The 21,874-nt window shown below is 36.7% G+C and overlaps 1 protein-coding gene across 1 annotated transcript; it reads left to right on the top strand.

Annotated features, from left to right (window-relative positions):
- Positions 1-18,113: 18,113 nt before the first annotated feature.
- LOC128867040 (uncharacterized protein DDB_G0281497-like) lies at positions 18,114-19,553 on the top strand. Its single transcript, XM_054108132.1, has one exon. The coding sequence runs from the start codon at positions 18,114-18,116 to the stop codon at positions 19,551-19,553; it is 1,440 nt and encodes a 479-aa protein (XP_053964107.1).
- The last annotated feature ends 2,321 nt before the right edge of the window (positions 19,554-21,874 follow it).

Genomic DNA, 21,874 nt, shown 5'->3' with positions numbered 1-21,874 from the left:
ATAAGCGCCAAAAAGTAGGCACCAAAAAAAAACGCCAAAAAATAGGACCAAAAACGCCCCAAACAGTAGTCACCAAGGAAATATAACGCCAAAAAGTAGGCACCAAAAATATATTTCGTACAAGTTTGCACCAACAAACAAGCGCTAAAAAGTAGGCAGTGTTATTTCACACTAGAAGTTAGCAACCGCTCAGGAAAAGTAGCCTAAGTAGTGTATCTAAGATATATATAAGGTATAGCTCTCTCTCTCCTTTTCCTCTACATTATATCTCTTTTCTCTCTCGCGGAACGGAAATGCCCAAAAAGTTGCATGGCCTTGAAATTTTACTCTCCATTCTCGCTCGTTCATCGACGCCTAAGAAGTTTCACTTCAAAAAATACGAAAATACTCATACCATTTCAAGCCACTCAATTTTATTTAAATATTTTTTACTAAATAAACAAAAAAAATGATGTTGAGGGGTGGAAATCTTCATTTTGCCCTTTATACGCTCCATTGCTTGTCTGTTTGTATATAGCCGCTGTCTGGTTCACAAGTGTCAAATATAATTGACGTATGACGACATTTGTAAACAATATAAATCTTTCGATAGGCTGACTAACTTTCCGCCAACTTTTAGTTTTTAGTTTAGCAACATCAGGCCAGAATTCTTGTTTAAAGATCTCAAAGGGCTTAGCATTAAAAAATTAGCCTAATTCTTTAAAATTATGTAACATAGACGTATAGGTATCAAATGAAATAAAATCGTATGGCCCTAGAAAGGTCGAAATCCAAAAAGGTTGAGAGATAATTAAGGCCAGACATTATATATTCTTCTACTAAAGTCAATGCGAAAAATCTTGCAACGGCGAAAATTTCTGAAAGGAACAGAAGGACCTTTCTAGAAGCACCGGGCAGTGAATTTTGCCATTAATGAGATCAAAGATAAATGATACTGCCTGAAAAGTACCATACCTCTGTGACTTAATGGAAAGAGACTAATCAAATGACAGCGAGATTCGCATGATGGTTTCGGGTCTGAGAAATTGAGTGAATGTAGTGCGAAACGCACAAAAGTTTTTTTAACCCTCTCTACTCGATTTTTATGGACTATATGATAAAGTATCCAAATAAAAGTAGCATAACCTAATTTGCACCGAACAAACGCAGAGTGTAATATCTTGAGAGCATATGGGTCAGTGAAGTGCGATGAGTGACATCTAACAAAAGCGAGCATAGAAAGAGAATTGGAAACGGCGTAATTTAAGTGCGTGATAAAATTAAGCTTTGTATCAAAAAAAGACCCCAAATCTTTTATTACATCGGACGAAGCAAAATGTGTATAATTAATATGATGACAGGAATTATGGGGGTTTTGAAGCTTAGAAAATGTGATTTTATGACATTTTTCAATATTAAGAAATAGACGATTCATAAGGCACTAGGAAAGTAAATTATTCAACTCGGACTGTAGGACGGCTGAATCACTAGAATTTCTTATTTCAGCGTACACTTTTAGGTCATCAGCATAGAGAAGAAAATTAGCAAACATGAATAAATATCATAAATAAACAAAAGAAATAACAAAAGGTCCTAAAATACTATCTTGAGGTACACCAGAGGTGTCAATGAACTATTTCGAAGAAACTCCATCAATAACTACAGTACTGCATCTCTTTATTAAATAGGATTGCATCCAATCAAGGGATACATGCCAATTTAGTTACTAAAATCGTATGGGAGATTTTATATGTATATACATTCTGTCAGAAAGTACCGGCAATTGTCCAATGAAACGCCACGATTAGTCCAGCTTTTTAAATGTCAAATCACCTTTAAATGCTCCTTCAGTGAATTCTCCTTAATGACCTCAATCGACTCAACGCGGCGTCCGCGGAGTGCCAATTTATATTTTGGGAAAAGGAAAAAGTCACAGGGGGCTAAATCTGGTGAATTTTTTTTTTTTTTGTTTTTATTCCCCATTTATTTTATACATCTGTCCTTTGACATTAAGTACATATGTTGTTTAACAATTTGGTCAGGATTTATATACATCGCTTAATGGCCAGTGTCAAAAGCGATAAAATTAAAATAAACGAAATAATAGCAATTAAATAATATATAATAATATAATACATTACAAGTTTCACTTTACATGATTACATTTTACAAATATTTTTAATTATTTTTTTTTACATATTTATGGTTTTTTAGCATTTATCATACTAGGTCGCTTGGTCGGGTTCTCTTTAAACGCCTTTTCCCGTTTCTTTCCCTTTCAAGAAGTTTGTTAATTTCTGCATTACTGTGTGTGCGTATTTTTTCAAAGTGCCTTGTTGTTATCTTTTTGATTTCTTCGTCTACTCTTGCTATATTAAAAGTCCTGTGGATGTCATCATTTTTCGTGTACCTGTCAGACATGGTCAAAATTCGAAGAATCTTTGATTGCTGTCGTTGGATTTTTTCTATATGAGTTTTTTTAGCCGTTCCCCACACCTGTAATCCATATAGCCAGATTGGTTTAATCATAGTTTTGTACACTAACAGTTTGTTCTGTATAGTGAGTCTGGATTTGGAGCAGACTAACCAATGAAGTTGTCGAATTTTTCTTTTATTTGTTTGACCTTTTGCTTTATGTGGTGATTCCAATTTAGTTTGGAGTCCAAGTGAATTCCCAGATATTTAGTAGTTGATTCTATTGTAATTGCTTTATCATTTATTTTAATTGGAACTGCGGTAAATTTTGTTTTGTTAGTAAATATGACCTGTACGGTTTTGTCTTCATTTATTTTTAGGCACCAGTTATCAAACCATTCCTGGTGAATACGGTGGTTGTTCGATGATATTTATCAAGTTTTTGGTCAAAAAATTGTTCGCAATATGACTCTTGTGAGACGGTGTGTTATCATGGTGCAAGATCTATGAGCTTTCTTTCCATAAATTGGGCCGTTCCCACGCGCATTCTCTCTCAAACGGCGCATCACCTCCAAATAATAGTCTTTATTTACCGTAGAACCATTTGGAATGAATCCGAGTACACCCTGATAATCAAAGAAAACCAGTAGCATGACTTTCACTTTCGCTGAATAAACGTTGGGTCTGAATTCACTTGCTCAAGCATGCCTTCAGCTACCTTCTTTCGATGAATTTTTTGAAAGAGTCTCTTGGAACGAGTCGAGCAGCCACGCGTCCTATGCTCAATTGACGATGTAAACTGTTGCGAATTGATTCGTAAGACACGCTAAGGTCACGAGCTACCTCTCTCAAACTTAAATGATGGTTTTCCAGCAACATTTCCTTGACTTTGTCGACGTTTTCATCCGTTGAAGACGTTGATGAGCGACCAGATCAGGGCAAATCTTCCACGACTTGTCGGTCTTATGCAAAAGCTTTATACCACTCGTAGACCCGTGTTTTTGATAAAGCACACTCTCCATAAACTTTCTGTAATATTTTCTTTGATTCGGTACACGAAATTCCGTTCAAAACACAAAATTTAAGACAAAATTCTTTATTTAATATTTTTATCCATAGTGAAAATCGCAGAGAACACCTGCGGTTGACTGATATAATTGAATGCCAAAAACAAGCTGACAGTTGTGCCAACAAACGAACAAAAAAAATTTAGACATATGTGTAACGCGCGCTTTTAGAGTGAACATTTCCCGATATTTTTTTGACCTTGATGATATTATCCCGCTGCTATCGTTCTTGAAATGACCGCCCATATTTCTGATACAAATTCTATAACATGTAACCAAATTAATTAGAAGTGTCCTAAAGAAAAATGTTCTTAAGAATCTACGACGGTTTTCTCGGAAACATTCTATGAACGTAACTATAACTAAAGCGATAGACTGGCAGAAGTGGGAGCTATTGCATTCGAAAAAGAAGTGTTTATACTATACAACTGATGATCTCAAAGTAGGTTCGCGTTCCACTACATGTGTAGGCATGTTGACGAGCTATGCTCGCGCACATGTTCAACGTTTGTGGTGTAGTGTGCGAACATTACACTGAAACCAAAAGCAACTATCTCATTTTGTGTTGATGCTACCAGAAATTAATAGTGCAGTTAACTGTGCGCCTAAAAAACGATCTGGGATTATGGCAAATACAAAATGAAAAACAACTATAATAAATAATGGGTGAATCTTAACGTAGCGAATAATCTCTCATTTGGCGGAATCGCATCGCGCATTAATGTATTTCTTTTAACAATTGCAGGCGTTTCCCATTCGAAAATGTAGTTATAAGTCTCCACGGCCATACGCAAAATTTGTTTATAATTTCTATAATCCGACAATTCAAGACGATTTAATACCTTTATATGGTACCTTTCTTCTTCTTTTAATAGACAATCACATATCCATACTTTTCTGCTTTTTGTTTTTGCTCTCTTTCCCTGTGGCAATATTCAAAACGAGTTTTTTGCAATATTTAGTAAAAAACTTTCAATGAATAATTTTACGCCACCTTGTATTTACAGAATTACTTATAGACTATATGAATAGATGAATCTATACAAGTTAGCTTTAAGGAAAGCAATTCATGTAAAAGGACTTTAAATTTATAATTAGAAGAAAAAAGTCCAAATCTGAAGAATTTAAGATCTGATAAAGCGCTCTGGAACGCCATAGGCATAAGTCGTCGTAACTTATTCCAGAAATTTCCGAAGACTTCAATGTGGAGGTAAGCGGTGGTAAATGGCGCAAAGAAGAGGTGAAGAATCAATGACACCATTTTTGATGCCTTCTATTTGCAAAGTTTATAATTTAATCAATACATAAACAGCTCGCATTATATTATATGAATCGAGAAATGTGGAAAATTTTCACAGGACTAGCTGTCTCTGTCTCTATTCTGTCCTATCTCTTGCTCTCTGTTGCTTCTCTCATTTCATCCTTGACTACCTACTCTTTTACTTTCCAGAGCTTTGAATACAGTAGGCTTTCTAGTCTGAGTGTTTTAGTATTTTTTTTTTTTGTTTTTTTGTCGGGACAGACTAGCAAGTACAGCACTCAGACACAATTAAATCCCCTCTCCTTTTTAATTTTCTTTAAATCTAATTTTCTTAAATCCTCCGAAGAAATCTGAGTAGATCTTGTGGTGCCAAGGAGCCAAGGGGATCGTGGTCAGTGCCAAAGACCTCAAGCCTGATTCGAGCGAAGGCGGGGCAGATGCACAGAAAGTGGTCCGCCGTCTCGTCCTCCTCTCCACATGCTGGGCGGAGTGCACTGTCTCAGATGCCCACCTTTTCCATGTGATTTTCCTATAGGAAGTGGCCCGTCATCAATTCAACCAGCCTCCTACAGTCCCCTTTGCTTAGTGACAGGAGTAACTGCAACAGTCGGTCGGACATGACAGGTAACATCAGTTTTGTCTCTGCAGCCTCTCTCAGCCTGCCAAGCTCGCTTATGGGTTAGAGTAACCCTTTTGCTAACCGTGGCTTTGATAGCTACAGGACTGACAGAATAGGCTCCGGTTCAAAAATGTTGGCCTCAGAGATAACTAGGAGTTACTAATATCTCGTGATTTAAGAGTAAAATGTGCAAATACAAATTACTTCTCAACACTTTCCAGTCTTTTGATATAATACTGATGATATGGACTCCTTATAAACCAGCATATTCCAGTAAATAATAAATAAGTAAATAGTACTTTTTAACTTGGAAAAGAACTACAGACCTAAATACTTTGTCGAGATACGGACAGCAAACGGCAACATTCGGAATGCACTTGTACTATGATTCTAATAAATGCCATCAGTCGCCGGTGGACTAAATAAAATTTTATACTCGCATATATCTCGTTTTGCACGAAAAAAAGCAATAAAAATGATTAACTTCATTGGAAATTGGATTGTTTTTTGTTTTCAGCCGCTTTGAGTCATTTCCTTACCACTTTAGAAGGATTACGAAACTTTATGCCAAAAAGGAAATTTGTCTTTGAACTGCAACGGAATACTTCTATTTTACATTCGCCCGCATTCAAATCGCCTTAATGCCCATATATTTGCGCTTTGAAAAGTTTTCATCTTTTCTACACACATACCACTGGCATTTTGGAATATTTAAATTTCAGCTAAGCTAGCATGCCAGTAGCTCACTTCTAATCTTAATCATATTTATGGCACGAACAAAGCCAAAGTTTTTAATACCCTCATAACTCTTGGGTACAAGAAAACCACAGAGAAATAGCCCCAAACATGGCTAGTTGGGGCTAACAGCGTTGCTTATTGGCGCTTGTTAGTATTCCGAGCGGTGTTTAAGCATTCGCCAACTAGCAAAAAAAAAGAAAATACCAGAGGCATGCATAGAAACATATATCCGGATTTACACACAGACACACACGCACACATTCAAAGAAACGCTCGCATTTAGAGCAAAAGTGAGGCGAAGTCACTGAGAAGAGCACGGCGAGGACTTTTAACTTATTGACGTTTGACTGCCGGGCTGGCTTACACCCATACACACATACAAATTTGCCTGCATGCGGGCGCCCTGTTTCGCCCTGCAGGCGCTTCTGTGTATGGCTTAATGTCCTAATATCCTTAAATATCCGCGCTGTCATACTTAACGAACCAGCAAGCAACAACAAAAACAATCAAAAGGCAGCCAGCAACCAGCAGCAGAACAATGGCACAACAACGAAAGCTGGCAGGCTCGCAAGCTGGCAGGCTAACAGGAATTGTGTCAGTGATTGGAGGCGGAAGTATTAGTGCAACAACAACAATTGTGCTCAACAATGCTGGCAAGGGCATCACGCAGCATTTATCGTTCGTAAATTTACGTATTTTCGATATCGATGCCTTGCCTAACGGGCAATGGAGGCATTTATGGATGTGGAGGTGCACGAAAAGAAAAAGCTCAATGGTTTATTACCACCCTCCGCCGTCGAGGTCGCCGCATCTTTTGTTATTCTGCATTACATCCAGGTTATTTATCTCATTTATTTCGGAAGGGGGGCAGAGAAGCGCGCTTATTTGTGTGCGCTTGTTAATTTTGTCCAAGTTACAAAAATTCAACGAAGAAGACGAAAATGTGGGATATTATGTGAGAAAAGGAAGCGAAATGTTGCGAAGAAAAGCAAATCAAAATTCTTTTCTTATTTATTTTATTATTATTATTATGCTGTGCGCTGTTAGAGCATTTCATTACATAAATTACAGTAAGGCGCTGTCGCGGCTGATGGTATGTTTCCAAAAAAATTTTTTTAATATATTTCCGCGTTGTAAATTTGATGGCGTTATTAAGTTTGCTTCCACCCACTACGCTTTAGTATCCAAAAGTAGCAAAAAATTTAGCTTCCGCCTCTTTTAACAACTAACTGCCAAGTATCAGCCAATAATTCACTACCTCCACCGCTCGTTCTTACTTCCGCTGCTATTGTCACCGTTTTACGCGCGTTATTGGCATCCGTTGCTTATTTTCGCTTCATGCACAGTGGATCCGTTTTTGTTTGCACACTCATTTGATGGAGCAAGCCCTTCTTCTATAGGTGCGAACTGCTCACCAAATCTCTGTTCTGCATATCTGGTAACCGTGACTAACATGATGTTATATAAAAGCAGCTATTTTAGACGTGGGCTGCTGGTCCAAATTCGAATTTAATACCTATTTGGGTATGCATTTGGTTAAGAAAGTACTACGAGTATAGAGGGTTTACATGGGTGCAATAAAAACTACAGGGTTGCCCATATTCGACGGACCCGACGGATTTCGATGACTTTTTGGGCCCATTTCAATCGACGAGGCTTGTCCGCAGGCAACAATCTTTGCGTCAATTGAGTCTTATACGGGAATAAATGCAAATCAATGCGGATAATTCGTTGTAAAGTAGTCCGAGCAATGCCCAACTGCGGAAAACGGCGATTTGGGATGTCCTTGGCGAGGCCTGGGTCGGTTTTGATTTGGCCTCTTTGGATTAGAAAGAGCATTACCAGTCGAAAACCTTTCATACAAACGTTTAATCGTATACTTAGAAGGCGCACTTTTCACATTATTTAATTTTTTTATACGCACGTTGAGTTTTCACAATTGACTTCTTTTGTTAAATGTAAATTTCAACAATTTGGGAGCGCTCGCGTGGCATGTACTGTTCCATGGTAAAAATCTGCTTAGACTGACACTTTCAACGCGGTATGTCATTAAACGATCTGACATCTCTGTCAAAAGATACAGAGTTGCCAGATGGGTCCGCCGAATATTGGCAACCCTGTATATGGTGATGCCAACAGACCCCCTTTTAAATGTTCAGTAAAAAACTGTAAAAGGGCTCTGAGTTACTAATGATGGTAGTCTCTTCAGCAACATAGTGTCTAGCGACTAGAACCGACCAGAACACAGGCGGTTTTGGACTGTCAGATTTATAATAGAGGTCGGGGACTCTGCACTATGTGGGTTATTTTAATGTATTTCTCGCGTTGAGTCCAAATCTGATTGTTTCGGTGGAGATAATCCAAAAAAACTACTATAAAACACGAACTAATGGTAAACATTTCTATTTTGCTAAAACCTTCAGTAGTGTATTCTAACGTATTTAAAGTTTAAGGAAATTTTGTTTTGTGTGAATCGTGGCCATTTGGTAAGTCCGACTACGACCTCGAAATCAGCGACCAAAATCGTATTGGAAGACATTAGATAGTACACTTTTTTCCCCGTAGCTGTTTAATCACGCAGTGCAGGAAAATTTTTTGATTTTATTTGGAGATTTTATTCCAACTCAGGTTGAAAGACCTAAAGCCATATAGAATAATTTTCAAATTCCAATTCTCAGCTACAATTTGTTTATGCCTATATTAAGTCACAACTTTCTGTCTGATGTTACAATAGATGTAGTAAATTTTACGAGGATTGATTTTAACGCATAATTTCTCTCAAGAAAAAACGATTTTTTTGGCTGAGAAGAGTGACGCTACTTTTGTTATTTTCAAAATAATTGATCTAAAAGAATTTCGTGTTTTTATTTTACACTGGTTCTTGATGGGGAAAAATAGCAATAGCTTGAAAAGTGTTATGAGGACCCCGTTACATCAGAAACAACAATAAAACGATGGTTTTCTGACTTGAAATGTGGTCGTAGAAAAATCGATGATGCACAAAAAATCCGCAGAATCGTTTTTAATGATCTAAAAGTGAAGTTGCGTGAGTTAGCTGGCATCGTAAAGATATCAAAAAAAAGTGTTGCCTTTATATGAAAAAGTTCTGTTTAAAGTGGGTGCCGCGTTAGCTCACTTTTTTGTTTCATCAAGACCAATAAATCAAAGCAATGTCAAAACTATATCAATTAAACCTCCACTGCATTCGCCAGATTTGGCTCCCAGCGATTATAGGCTGTTCGCAGACCTAAAAAAAGTGTTCGACGGTAAGAGATTTCGCTCGTATTAAGAAGTCATCACTGAAACTGAGGCCTACTTTGAAGCAAACGATAAATCGTCCTACAAAAGCGGTATTGAAATAGTAGAGCGGCACTGGAATGATTGCGTTGTTCTTGATAAAAATTACGTTGATGTATAAAGCTACTTTTGAACAAAAAAAAGAGTATTTTATATACTTATATATATATTATATTACTCAACTAACACATGGGCTGAAAAGTCCCGAGCCTCACAAAGAAAATACTCTTGTTATAAATATATATATATATATATATAATTGGCACGTACATCTTTTTTGGGTATTTGGCCAAGCTTCTCCTTCTATTTGTGGCGTGCGTCTTGATGTTGTGCCGCAAATGGAGGGACCTACAGTTTCAAGCCGACTCCGAACGGCATATATATTTATGAGGAGCTTTTCCATAGCAGAAATACACTCGGAGGTTTGCCATTGCCTGCCGAGGGGGTTAGTTGAGTAATACTAATTTTAAAATGCTCCTTGTAGTTACTTTTCGAATTCTAAAAATACTTAACTTTTTGGGTCTATATAACAATCTAAAACTTGAGTTTTTGGTCAGCCTGTAACGCTCTCTTAACACTGTGCCGCGCTGAACCTTAATTCAAAGCTACTGCACTTCAGCAACTCGGGCATTGCCTTTTCTAATGCTTTTTATAACATAAAATTTGTTTTTCTTCTGATTTATTTTGTTCCTCCTATTTGCAGCTTTATACAATCATGTTTTGCTATAAATTTTGGCACGTTAGAATTAAATTTGTTTACCGTTTCAATAAACGTTATGAATTATTTAACTTGCAGCCAGTTAATTGCAATGTTTTTTTCTCACACACACGTTTGAAGATTAGCGGGCGTTTATTGCATTCAATTAACAACTGCTGAGGAATTTTAATTGAAAACCACAATTGCAGCGCATTAAATTGCCAGCATTAACTAAATGTATTAAAATTAATTAAAAACTTGTCGTTCACACATTCGAGAACACACTGCTTTTATATACATATACATATGTTCGTATATATACAGCGGTGGGCATAAAAATGTTAATAGACACTCCAACTGCGATTGCAGGGTCGTAGAAAATTGACGCTGGCTATAACTGTTGCTGAGTATAAATGGAGATTTTACGAATCAAAGTAAACAATTTAAACCAAAGTTGTGTTTAACAGTACTGCTGTGTTAGGTAAAAAAATGACAAGTGAACAGTGAAGTGATAATATAAAAATTCTTACCTATATCAGCAGCAAAAGTCGCGAGATATGAGCGGTGGGCCTGTGACATCACTTGTTAAAAATTATTTGTTAGCACAAATGGTTCTAAATAGCGGAAGAAGAGTTTTTGTGGAAGAAGGTGGAGCAGAATTACGCATTCGAACGTTTCGAGGAAGGTTGTATAAGACTTTATCTCAAAGATCGGCCAAAAAGTCACTTGCGACCGAAAAATGATTTGATTTAAATTGCTTGAAACCGATGGAATGACGTAGGCCAGGCGAACGCTTTTCCGAAAATATTCCTTAGAAGGACCGAGAGGCACTGAAATAATTTGGGAATGTTTAAGCAATCATGATATTTGATAATTGCCACTGATAGAAGTATTTGGATTTACCCGCATTTGGGTATCAAACCACAACCACCAATTCATTTGTTTTATATTTAAATTCAATAATTTTTAAATGAAAATATAGTTCATTTCCGTGCAAAATCCATATTGATGCAAGTTTCAAACTTTGTGCAAAATAAAATGAAAAACTCTATTCTCATCAAAATTTTAAATATTTAATCGGAATTTTTATAAAACTCGTGTATGCAGTTTCATAAATCGTGAAATGCAAGAGGGACATTTTTCATCAATCGCGTTGATTTTTGAATGAATTTGAATTGAGTACTCGACTTTTTTGTTTTCTGAAAAATTCGACTTTGATCCGCCATATATCTATTACTTCTAACTTGTTTCCAGTAACGTTTATTTTTTTGTTTATTTAATTCTCCGAAATTTTAAAATATGTTGAAAACTTTTCCAGTTGACACACTAAATTGATGTATTAATTACCCTGATTATGGGAATTTTTGAAAATTTGTTGCCTTGTGTTATTGATGGAAACCCCCTATTTTTTCTAGAATCGATACCATTTAGAAAATGTTCGCTCTGTTAAAAATATGTTTAATTATCCTCTATAGTAACTATACATTTTCACTGATTTCAATATAAACATTTCTTTAGTTTGAGAAAAAATCAGAAAAGATAACATTTTTGTGTCCGTCACTGTATGCACATTTGTTATGGCAACTACCGCAAGTACATCATATACAGTTTTCATTTGAGTATTTAGTTTGGTGAATTTATTATTTCATTTATTGCCATTTGTTCATGCATAATTTATAATTCAATTCACTGGAAAATTGAATTTTTATCAGGAATTTACAAATTAAATTTTCCCTATTCTATTGTCTCAATAGCAATAGGTTTATATACAAGTACAAAAGTATAAATGTTGCAAGCTGTGTTGGCATAATTGTTTAGATAAATATTTAGAAATTCATTACTTAATTACTTTTCCTAGTGATTTGCATAAAATAATTGGTTTCATAAAATTTTCGAGCATTCAAAATGTCCAACAAAATTATGCTAAAATAAGGCCAGCAAAATATTAGCCGCAATCAGGTCAAGTAGCCTATTCAAGGGGACTATAACTTGAAGCAAATTTAAGCAATACAAATACGTTCAGAGATACACATACACAATTACTGAACTTCTGGGAAGAGTCTCTGAGTTGAAAATATGCCGGTTTTCTAATCTTCTTATTGTGGAATTGCTAGTCTGATTTTTAGGTAGAAAAAGGTAACGAAATGGAATCACTGCTCTCAACCATAGATATGTACAAGATGAAGTCTACAATAAGCAAGACTGGCGTCATAAGAAAGTTTCCAATGGCGCCATCTTTTTACTGAGTTAGTGCATTGGAAGTTACATCTCTAGCTGACTTCCAATGAAAGCTTGGCGACATGCGGTTCAGTGGAAGCGAAGCTATTGCGTCTAAAGTGTCGGTATATTTGTGTCATCAAAAATGAGTTTCGAACAAAGAGCTAATATCAAATTTTGTTTTGAAATCGGTAAAACGTTTACCGAAATATTTGAATTGATGAAAAAGTTTATGGTGATGATTGTCTATCTCGTACCAGAGTTCATGACACCAGAGGTTTACACATTTCAGAGTTGGTTGTGAGGACATAAATGTCAATGAACATACGGACCACCCAAAATAACTAATCTCCGAAAACTCCATCGAAATTGTTTGTAAATTTACCAAAAATTAACCGAAATCATCGTTTAAATTCATGGATTCGGAGTTGAATATCTCCAAAACATAGATTTATTGCATTTTAAATGATCATTTGGGCTTACGAAAGGTCTGTAAACGTTTCTTTCCACACAAGTTAACCGAGGACCACAAATTGCTCAAAATTCAATATTCGAAAGACCACATTAAATAGGCGAGAAAAGACCAGAACTTCTTTTCCCACATTGTACATGACATCATTGCAGTTAGGTTGTATACCAGCTGCTTTATAGCCATGTCGAAAATAATTGACGACATTAGGATACAATGTCACAAATCTAATCTAACACTGCTCTGCTAGCTGGATTTTTCTGAAGTGATCTACTTTACAAAAAGCTTATATATTTCTTTGGATTTTCCGATACCCTATCAATCTTATAAGCTGCCTTGCAGGAAGATGTCAAGAATTTATTTGTAAGACTTCGTCCTCCATATTTAGTATTTTTACCTCCTAGTATTGTGTGCCGCAAGGTTCTGTCCTAGACGCTCTTTTGTTTAGTCTTTTTGTCAATGAGGTATTCGTTGTGTGCCAGTACGTCACGCTTATGTTAATGGCATCCAGTTGTACCTGTCCAGCTGTGTTGGTCTTCTTGAGTGTTTATGTTTTAAAATTAACCCTGATCTGTCTACAATTTCCCAATGAGCCCGTGATAATTGTCTTCGCCTAAATGCTGCTAAGTCATATGTGTTGCCCATCAGTAACAGTGTAGATATAATAAGTGGAAGGCATTCCAAAACTGTCTACTGGTAAAAGTATTATCACGTTTAGTGGTAATAAATTTTGGTTTTGTTGTGAATTCTATGTAGAGTTGTTTTGGCCACATTAAGGTATTGGTAATGTTTATGCTGTTCTACGCATATTATAAACGTCAGCTTCGTTTACACCTTCAGAGACAAGAAGAAAATTAATTGTTAAATTAAGTTTGCCTCACTTTACGTATTCTGAGCACGTATATATCAAACTGGATTCTATTTCGTCTCACAGAGTTGATGTTGCGTTCACCAGCGTTACAGGTTATGTATATGGCCTTAAAAGATATGACCACAGCTCTCTTTGTGGAAAACTAAAATTCTTGGATGCAGCATTTCTAATTATCTTGCGGCAAGAAATTCTGCATTCATAAAATACTGCAACATAAAGAATATAAATCTTCAAAATATTTAAATGATAATTTAAAATTAACGAGGCTTAACAGGCATTAAAGTCTGATTATTTCTAAATATGCTTACTTGTCCTTACCTTACTTCACTTTCCTAAGGCTCTGAAATTTTATTCCAGAATCTGTAAAGGCTACTATAATAGGAGTAACTATAAAAAGGTAATCCACAATTATTTTAATTCTGCATGTTGCATGTGATTCCGATCTTGTTTTCTTCATAGTACACTGGTTGTACTCAGCAGTGGTAAGTCTGATTATAAAGGGTGGCTTAGTTTTAAGGGCCGATGTTGAATGTAAACCACACCTAAACGTTAAGCTTTTTTCAGCATTTGAGTTGACATTTTTCAATTTCAGACTAACCCAATTTGAACCATGGAAAGATACACAATCGAGCAACGCGCTTAAGTTATTCAGGCCTATTATGAAAACGGGCGTTCAAATCAAAATGCATATCGCGCATTTCGTGAAGAAAATCATCTTCAGTGATGAGGCACATTTTCGCCTCAGTGGATTCGTCATTAAGCAGAATTGCCGCATTTGGGCGAATGATAATTCAAGAGTGATTGCCGAAAAACCAATGCACCCACAAAGAGTGACTGTTTGGTGCGGTTTATGGGCCGGCGGCATCATTGGGCCGTATTTTTTCCAAAATGAGGTCGGTCAGGCAGTTACTGTGAAAAGTGTTCGCTATCGTGAGATGATAACGAACTTTTTATGGCCCCGAATTGGAAGATATGGATGTGGACAATATGTGGTTTTAACAGGACGGTGCCACTTGTCACACAGCGAAACGAAACAATGGCTGCGCGAAAAATTTGATGGCCGAATAATCTCACGTCGCGGCGATGTTAATAGGCCGCCAAGATCATGTGATTTGACACCGTTGGACTTCTTTCCTTGGAGCTATTTGAAATAAAAGGTGTACGTTGATAAGCCAGCAACAATTCAAAAGCTAAAGGATGAGATAATTCGGCACATTAACGGCATAGAACCTCAATTATGCCTCAGCGTCATCGAAAATTTGGATTATCGGATGGAGGTGTACCGCCGAAGTCCCGGCGGCCATTTAGCCGATATTTTGTTTCGTACGGAATTGAGCCATACCGGTAGTATCATAGTAAAGAGAAATGATAATAATTTAAAAAAAAAAATTGTATTTTATTCAAAGTCAACACAGCCCTTAAAACTTAACCACCTTTACAAAAATATTATTTTGACGAGATTGGCTCGTATTAAAACAGCAGCAAGCTTATGATATACTTATGTATACTTACTATTAATTGACTTATATGGTAGCAACTAGTTGCCATGTTAGCATTGAGGTTCAGGAAACTTGCCCTACTAAAAAATTCAACAAATGTCATTTGACATATCAGAAAAATGTTCCACTATTCCAGCTACTACAAATTTTTGTAATAGGGTAGGGCTTCATTCAAACTCTTTATCAGAAAATTCCATTCAACAGAGGACTGGGACAGTGGTACGGTAGATGATGAAAAAAAATCGACGGATGAACAGGTTGGTGGAGGAGTTTACTCTGAAAAGCTAAGCATCAGGGCATCATTTCTCTTGCCTTATAAATAAAAAAATATAGCATCAAAGAGCTGGAGTTATTTACACCTATGCTAGTGACCGCATATTCACTATGGTGAATATAAAATATATTGGGCGTTCGTTAAAGCAAAGAAAAATTTTCAAAAAACAACACAATTTTTGCGCCACTTCAAACTTGCAGTTTATTATCCCAAAATTGAATGGGCTATAAAACTGCACACTTGTAATTCTGATTAAAAAGCTTGTAATTTTGCTGAGATTTATAGACCTTTTTTAAATCTGCAGAATGTTTGAAACTTTCACTCATGCATATGGTTTTGTAGGAGAGCGAAATATATTTTCATAATTTTTTTTTTTTTTATTAAATAAGAAACAAATAAATTTGCAAAACTTGTCAATAGTCCCTAGTGATAAAGTTATTTATCATTACTCTTGTTTGATACACGTCCTGTTAAAATTTGAGCTTCAACCCGAGCTTAGACCGACCATTCTTAAGTTAATTTTGTTCTAAATTGAAATTTGCTGTGTTATCGTCAAAATTTTATACAAACACTTTAGTTTTTTTGGTGCATATTCAATAATGCAATAATATTCCATAATTTAAACAGTTAAAGCTGAATGCATTCATAGTCATACACTTAAATGTTCGCATTATTTTTTTATATTATATTTTTTCTGTCACATTATGTTGCTGCGGCATTTAATCCTTTTTGTATTGTGGGCGCATGCCGCCTGTTGTCAACGCGTTGGCATAAGCTTTTTTAATCGTAATAAGCTGAATAATTAAAGGATTCAATTAATGAAATGAATGACAAAGTTGTGAAAGCCAAGAGAGGGTGAGAGAGATTGAGAGAATGAGGTGCGCAAGTGTTGGAGTGAAAATGGTTGAAATCTGTGCGGTGCTTAACAACGCGGTTGCCGTTGGCGTTGATTATGGCAAAGATAATGACAGAGTTATTATTGCAGCTGCAAAAATTTTCGTGACGAGCGGATTACGGCAGAACAATTAAAAGATACCACAGCAAGTAAGAGATGTATATGTATGTATGAGTATTACAAAAATAGTATATTCACACCTACTTATAGAAGTGCCTACGCACTCACTTTTATGGTCTTAAGGGAATATATGATATATTTAGCGTCATAAGTGCATGAAAAGCGCACATAAATTTGCAAAAATCAAATCAGTTGATACATTTTCTTTATACAATCATTCGCATTTCACCTTCAAATATTTACTATTTAAAATATTATGTGATGTGTGATGAAAAGTTCTAATAATTTTCTACTAGATGCCATATCTCAGTGCTCTAAAGGCCACATTACGCTTAAAAAAAGATGTTATGCAGATTTATGTTTGGAGAACCCAGTGGGTATAAAAACAGAGGAAGCTCGATACATCCTTCAATACTATTACAATCAAGGGAACAAGTAGAAGCAAGTGACCAAGAAAAGTTATTCGGTTTATGAACCCTTGTCAAGGCTGGATGGCGGCGTCGAGGCAGGTTTCTACTCTGAATCCCTGAATAGCACTCAAATCAATGCCGCTTCGTTGCAAAACTAGTGGATTCTAGTCAGAACGCAGACTGAGCCAAGATAGTTATTTTGATGGCTAATCAGGCTGCTATAACTTCCAAACTTATAACGCAGTATACAGAGGAACTCAGCTCGCACATTTATTGATTTGATATCACTCTAGTGTTGGTTTCAGACCACGTAAACATCGAGTAACGAGGTAAAAAGACGGCAGATGAGTTTGCTAGACTAGGTTCTGGAGTTTCATTTAGCCGGGTTAAGGCGCAACTTTCTCCACATTTCAGCTTTGCAAGCAGATGTTGGAAGGGACTACCAACCTTTTGCTTTATCCAGGAAGACATGGCTAGACAATAACATATCAAAATTAAAACAGCTGCCTTGCTAAGAAAGATCTAACATCTCAAGACTAACCACGGTACTCACAGGGCACTGGAGGGTAGGAAAACACGCAGCGAGGTTAAATATATCTACCAAATATGCCTCAGTTATAGGAAAGTGAGGGATACACCTGATGACGACTATCCTTGCAGTTGTCCAAGTTTTTGAAGATCAGAATTATGAGATGTTTACAAGTATTTCTCATCACAATTGCCGAAATTTGAGGTTTGAAATTGCATTCCTGGGAACTGAACTACTAAAACTACAGTGGAGTATGGTACTAAATCGGCGCTAAAAGCTAATTAAGTGTCTCCCAATTCAGGAAAAACTCAAACAAAAACAACATGGACGCAATACAATATCGAATGCAAGATCAAAACCGCGATTTCAAAGATAATGCTCTGGTAATGGACGTCAAAGTTGAGCCGCACACTGACAGTACAGTCTACTTCGATAAATTTTTGTATATTTATTTGTTCTATTCAACATCTCCATTGTCGAATAATTTAAGACATTTGACATGTTAAATATTTCTTCCTTTATGTTATATTGCAATTAGTATCAGGCACTGAAATATAAGCAGATGAAAGAAACAAACCCATACATCAGTCGCAAGAAATCTGTCAGCGAGTGCGGACGTATTCTCTATTTTCTCTGTGAGTTATCCCAATCGGTATATATTCGTGCTCCAAACTAGAAAAGCGAAAAACTCTCTCTTTCGACAATTCGTCTAACAAACCGCGTTACTGCTGAACGCTACTGCACAATCATTAACGCATGGCCCCTGGGCCGGACTTTACGGGGGGGAATCGGTTCTCTTTGTTGGCCGATTCACCCAAAGCGAAAAAGAAAAGAAAAGAACGTGAAAAAATTACATTCGAGTTCCCAGATCTACCACAAACATTCAAAGAAAACCCTAAATTTGTTGTTTTGGCTGCAGTTGACAGTGGAAAAAACTTAGCCCAATACTCGTGCTTTTTAGTGCATAAAGCAATCCTCGCTATAAGCAAGGAGATCACATCAATCTCAGCGCTACGCGATGGCACCATTTTGCTACTGGTAAAAAACAATACAATCGCTCAACGTTTCTTAAAAACAACAACGTTACCCGGAGTATGTAAAATTACTTGCAAACTTCACAACACCCTCAATCACGTGAAAGGTACTGTTTATGCACCCTGCCTCAACAATGTGGACGAAGAAGAAATCGTGTCTGAATTAAGTTCACAAGGTGTAGTAGGAGCATATAAATTTCAAAAAATTTACGATGGCAAACCTTACCCCTGTGGCGTGGTATTGCTAACATTCGATCGATACAACTTGCCCTCTAAAATCGACATATGTTGGCACAATGTAAAAGTTAGAGAATACATCCCGAATCCCATGCGATGCAAATCGTGTCAAATCCTCGGGCATACTGCTAAACATTGCAAAAACTCACCCAGTTGTGTTATATGTAATCTCCCACCACACTCACCAGAAAAATGTACACGTGTCAGTTGTGCTAATTGCCAAGAGCAACACCCAGCTTCGTCAAAAGAATGTAAAAAATTCCAACAGGAGAAGGAAATATTAAAAATAAAAACAACCACAAAATGTACGATGCGAGAAGCCAGACGTCTCGCAACCAACTCAGTTCACAGCAACTCAGCTACTCCAACTTACTCGTCTATCACCGCACAACAAACAAATACACAATCCACACTCGCACCCTCCGAACAAACAACAAATAATCAATTGTCTCCAGAAATCCAACAAAATAACCAGACACCTTCCAACAACCATGCTCTTCATTCCATCGATTCTGCAAATACACAATCAATCAGCAACAATACAAATTATACGGCTCTCCAAGGGAAAACACAGACAAATAATAATTACAACAATAATGAAACTACACCTTTTTCACTCAACAATCAAACAAATTATCTCAATTTTCCATCGCCATCCGGATTCACTCACGCAAGTACAAGAGTAAATAAGCAAACAGAGGTACAGAACTATAGCTGCTCAACTGAACAAAATGCTCTCCCAACGACATCAACATCATATAATTACTCCAACAACATCAATACCAACTTGTCAGAAGTAACGGACACCTATGCACCTTTAACAACTCTACCAACTGAACTCCAACATTTACCTCAATTCTTGAGTCAATTAAGCTCAAGTCAATACGACGAATTCGAAGAACAACACAGCAGCTCACTTAAATAAAGCCTACATACATATACGTACACAGTATAGATAAAAAAAAAAAAAAAAAAAAAAAAAAAAAACTAGTAAAATCTTATTTGCATAAATCTTATTACATACATACATATATATATATATATTTCTCACTATAGCAATGTCTCTTAAAGTAGTCCAGTGGAATATGCATGGATATCTTAACAATTACGCAGAACTCCAGCTATTAATTAAAGACTGCACCCCTGATATAATCTGCATACAAGAAACCCATCTGCCCAATAATCATACGCCAACATTTACTCCAAAATCCTATAAGTCTTATTTTTATAATTTTCCGAACACTCCAAGCCAAGGCATAGGTATACTAATTAAACACCATATTCCCCATTCTCTCATTCCAACCAATTGCAACATTTTGTCACTAGCGATTCAAATTGACTTAACATTTTCCTTGGCAATAGTAAATTTGTATATCCCTCCACAAGTTCCAGTGCTTATACAAGACCTCTCGACCTTAATTCACATGACCACCACTCCATTCCTAATAGTGGGAGACTTCAATGCCTGGAGCCCGCTTTGGGGTTCAAAAGTAGCTAATAGTAGAGGAAGAATAATCGAAGATCTGGTGTTATCTGAAGACATTATTGTGCTGAACGACGGTTCCCCAACTCATCATTCGACAAGAAATACGTTCACACACGTAGATATTTCATTATGTTCAGCTACATTATCCACTCGATGTAACTGGAAAGTAAATGAAGATTTATTTGGTAGTGACCATTTTCCAATCCACACAGAAATACGCACAAATTTCCAGTTCCCCAAACTCCGCCCGACAGCAAAGTTCAAAACTGATTTAGCAAATTGGGAATATTTCCAACAGGAGTGTATGAAAAACTTCGGTACGTGGAGTTTTAAAAATATCAATCATGAAGCTTCCAAAATAACTAAGGTTATCAGATCAGCCGCTAATAAATCCATACCACAAACCAAGCCCTCCCTTATTAAAAATCAAGTGCCTTGGTGGAATCGCAATCTCCAACAACTACGAAACCAGAAACAAAAGTGCTGGCGTATCTTCAAGTCTTCCCAAACTATTTCTAATCTAATCGAATTCAAAAAAGCGAATTCAGTTTTTAGAAAGCAACTAAGGGAATCCAAGAGAACTACTTTTCAAGAGTTTACCTCAAAAATTACACCACTTTGCTCCACCCACAAGATATGGTCCAACATCAAATCGTTGACTGGCACTCCACCTTCGCGTATCCGACTCATTAGGTCAAATAATTCTTTAATCTCCAATCCCGTTGAAATTGCTACAGCTTTCGCTGATACATGGTCTAACCTCTCTAAAGACTGTAACTTCTCTAATGAATATATATTAAAAAAATCAGAAATGTTAAAATTAAATTATACCCCAACATCTCCCTATGGTTCAGCCAGTTACCTGGAAGTAGACATTTCCTTTACCGAGCTGGAATTTGCGATCTCCCACGCCAAAGGTAAAACACCAGGAATTGACCGTATCTCCTACCCCATGATCAAAAACCTACCATTAAATGGAAAGAGAAAATTAATTGAACTTTACAACATAATGCTTGAAAAAGGCCTCTATCCCCACACTTGGCTCAATGCAGTCGTCGTACCCATACCCAAGCCGAATAAACCAGTTGATAAAATTGACAGTTACCGTCCAATATCCCTCCTCCCATGTTTAGCTAAAATATTTGAAAAAATAATTGCTGCTAGACTCTCATGGTTCATATCACAAAACAATTTGCTATCTGCCAAGCAAACTGGATTTAAAAAAGGGCACAGCACTATGGACCTTTTACTTCAAATTCAACACTTTGCGTTCGATGCTCTTTCTGTTAAAGGTCATGCTACTATTCTAGCCACTGACTTTGAAAAAGCCTTCGATCGCGTAGGAGTTCACACAGTCCTGGAGCAACTGCAACAATGGAACCTTGGTCCTAAAATCTTTGGCATAATCAAAGCCTTTTTGACCAAACGAAATTTTTGCGTTAGAGTCCTCAACCAGTTATCACAACTTTGCTCTCTACACAATGGAATTCCACAGGGCTCACCGCTATCCGCGGTACTGTTCACCATTGCATTTGACCAAGTAAGCAAAATTTGCGAAAAATACAAAAAAATCGACTACGGAATCTATGCGGATGATCTATTTGTCTTCACGAGAATTCCCGACTTATCTCGCACAAAAGATATATTTTCCAAAATCCTTATAGACATAGACAGATGGGGTAACACTTCAGGTGCATCACTATCAATCACTAAATGCAAAACGCTGCACATCTGTAAAAAACATAACTGCCCTCCTCTTA

The sequence above is a fragment of the Anastrepha ludens genome, chromosome 6 (assembly GCF_028408465.1).
Source record: "Anastrepha ludens isolate Willacy chromosome 6, idAnaLude1.1, whole genome shotgun sequence".
NCBI lineage: Eukaryota > Metazoa > Arthropoda > Insecta > Diptera > Tephritidae > Anastrepha > Anastrepha ludens.
This window is presented reverse-complemented; position numbering and strand designations above follow the sequence as displayed.

Excerpts from the sequence above, each read along its gene's own strand:
- LOC128867040 (XM_054108132.1), top strand. The coding sequence starts at position 18,114 with ATGGCCCCTGGGCCGGACTTTACGGGGGGGAATCGGTTCTCTTTGTTG.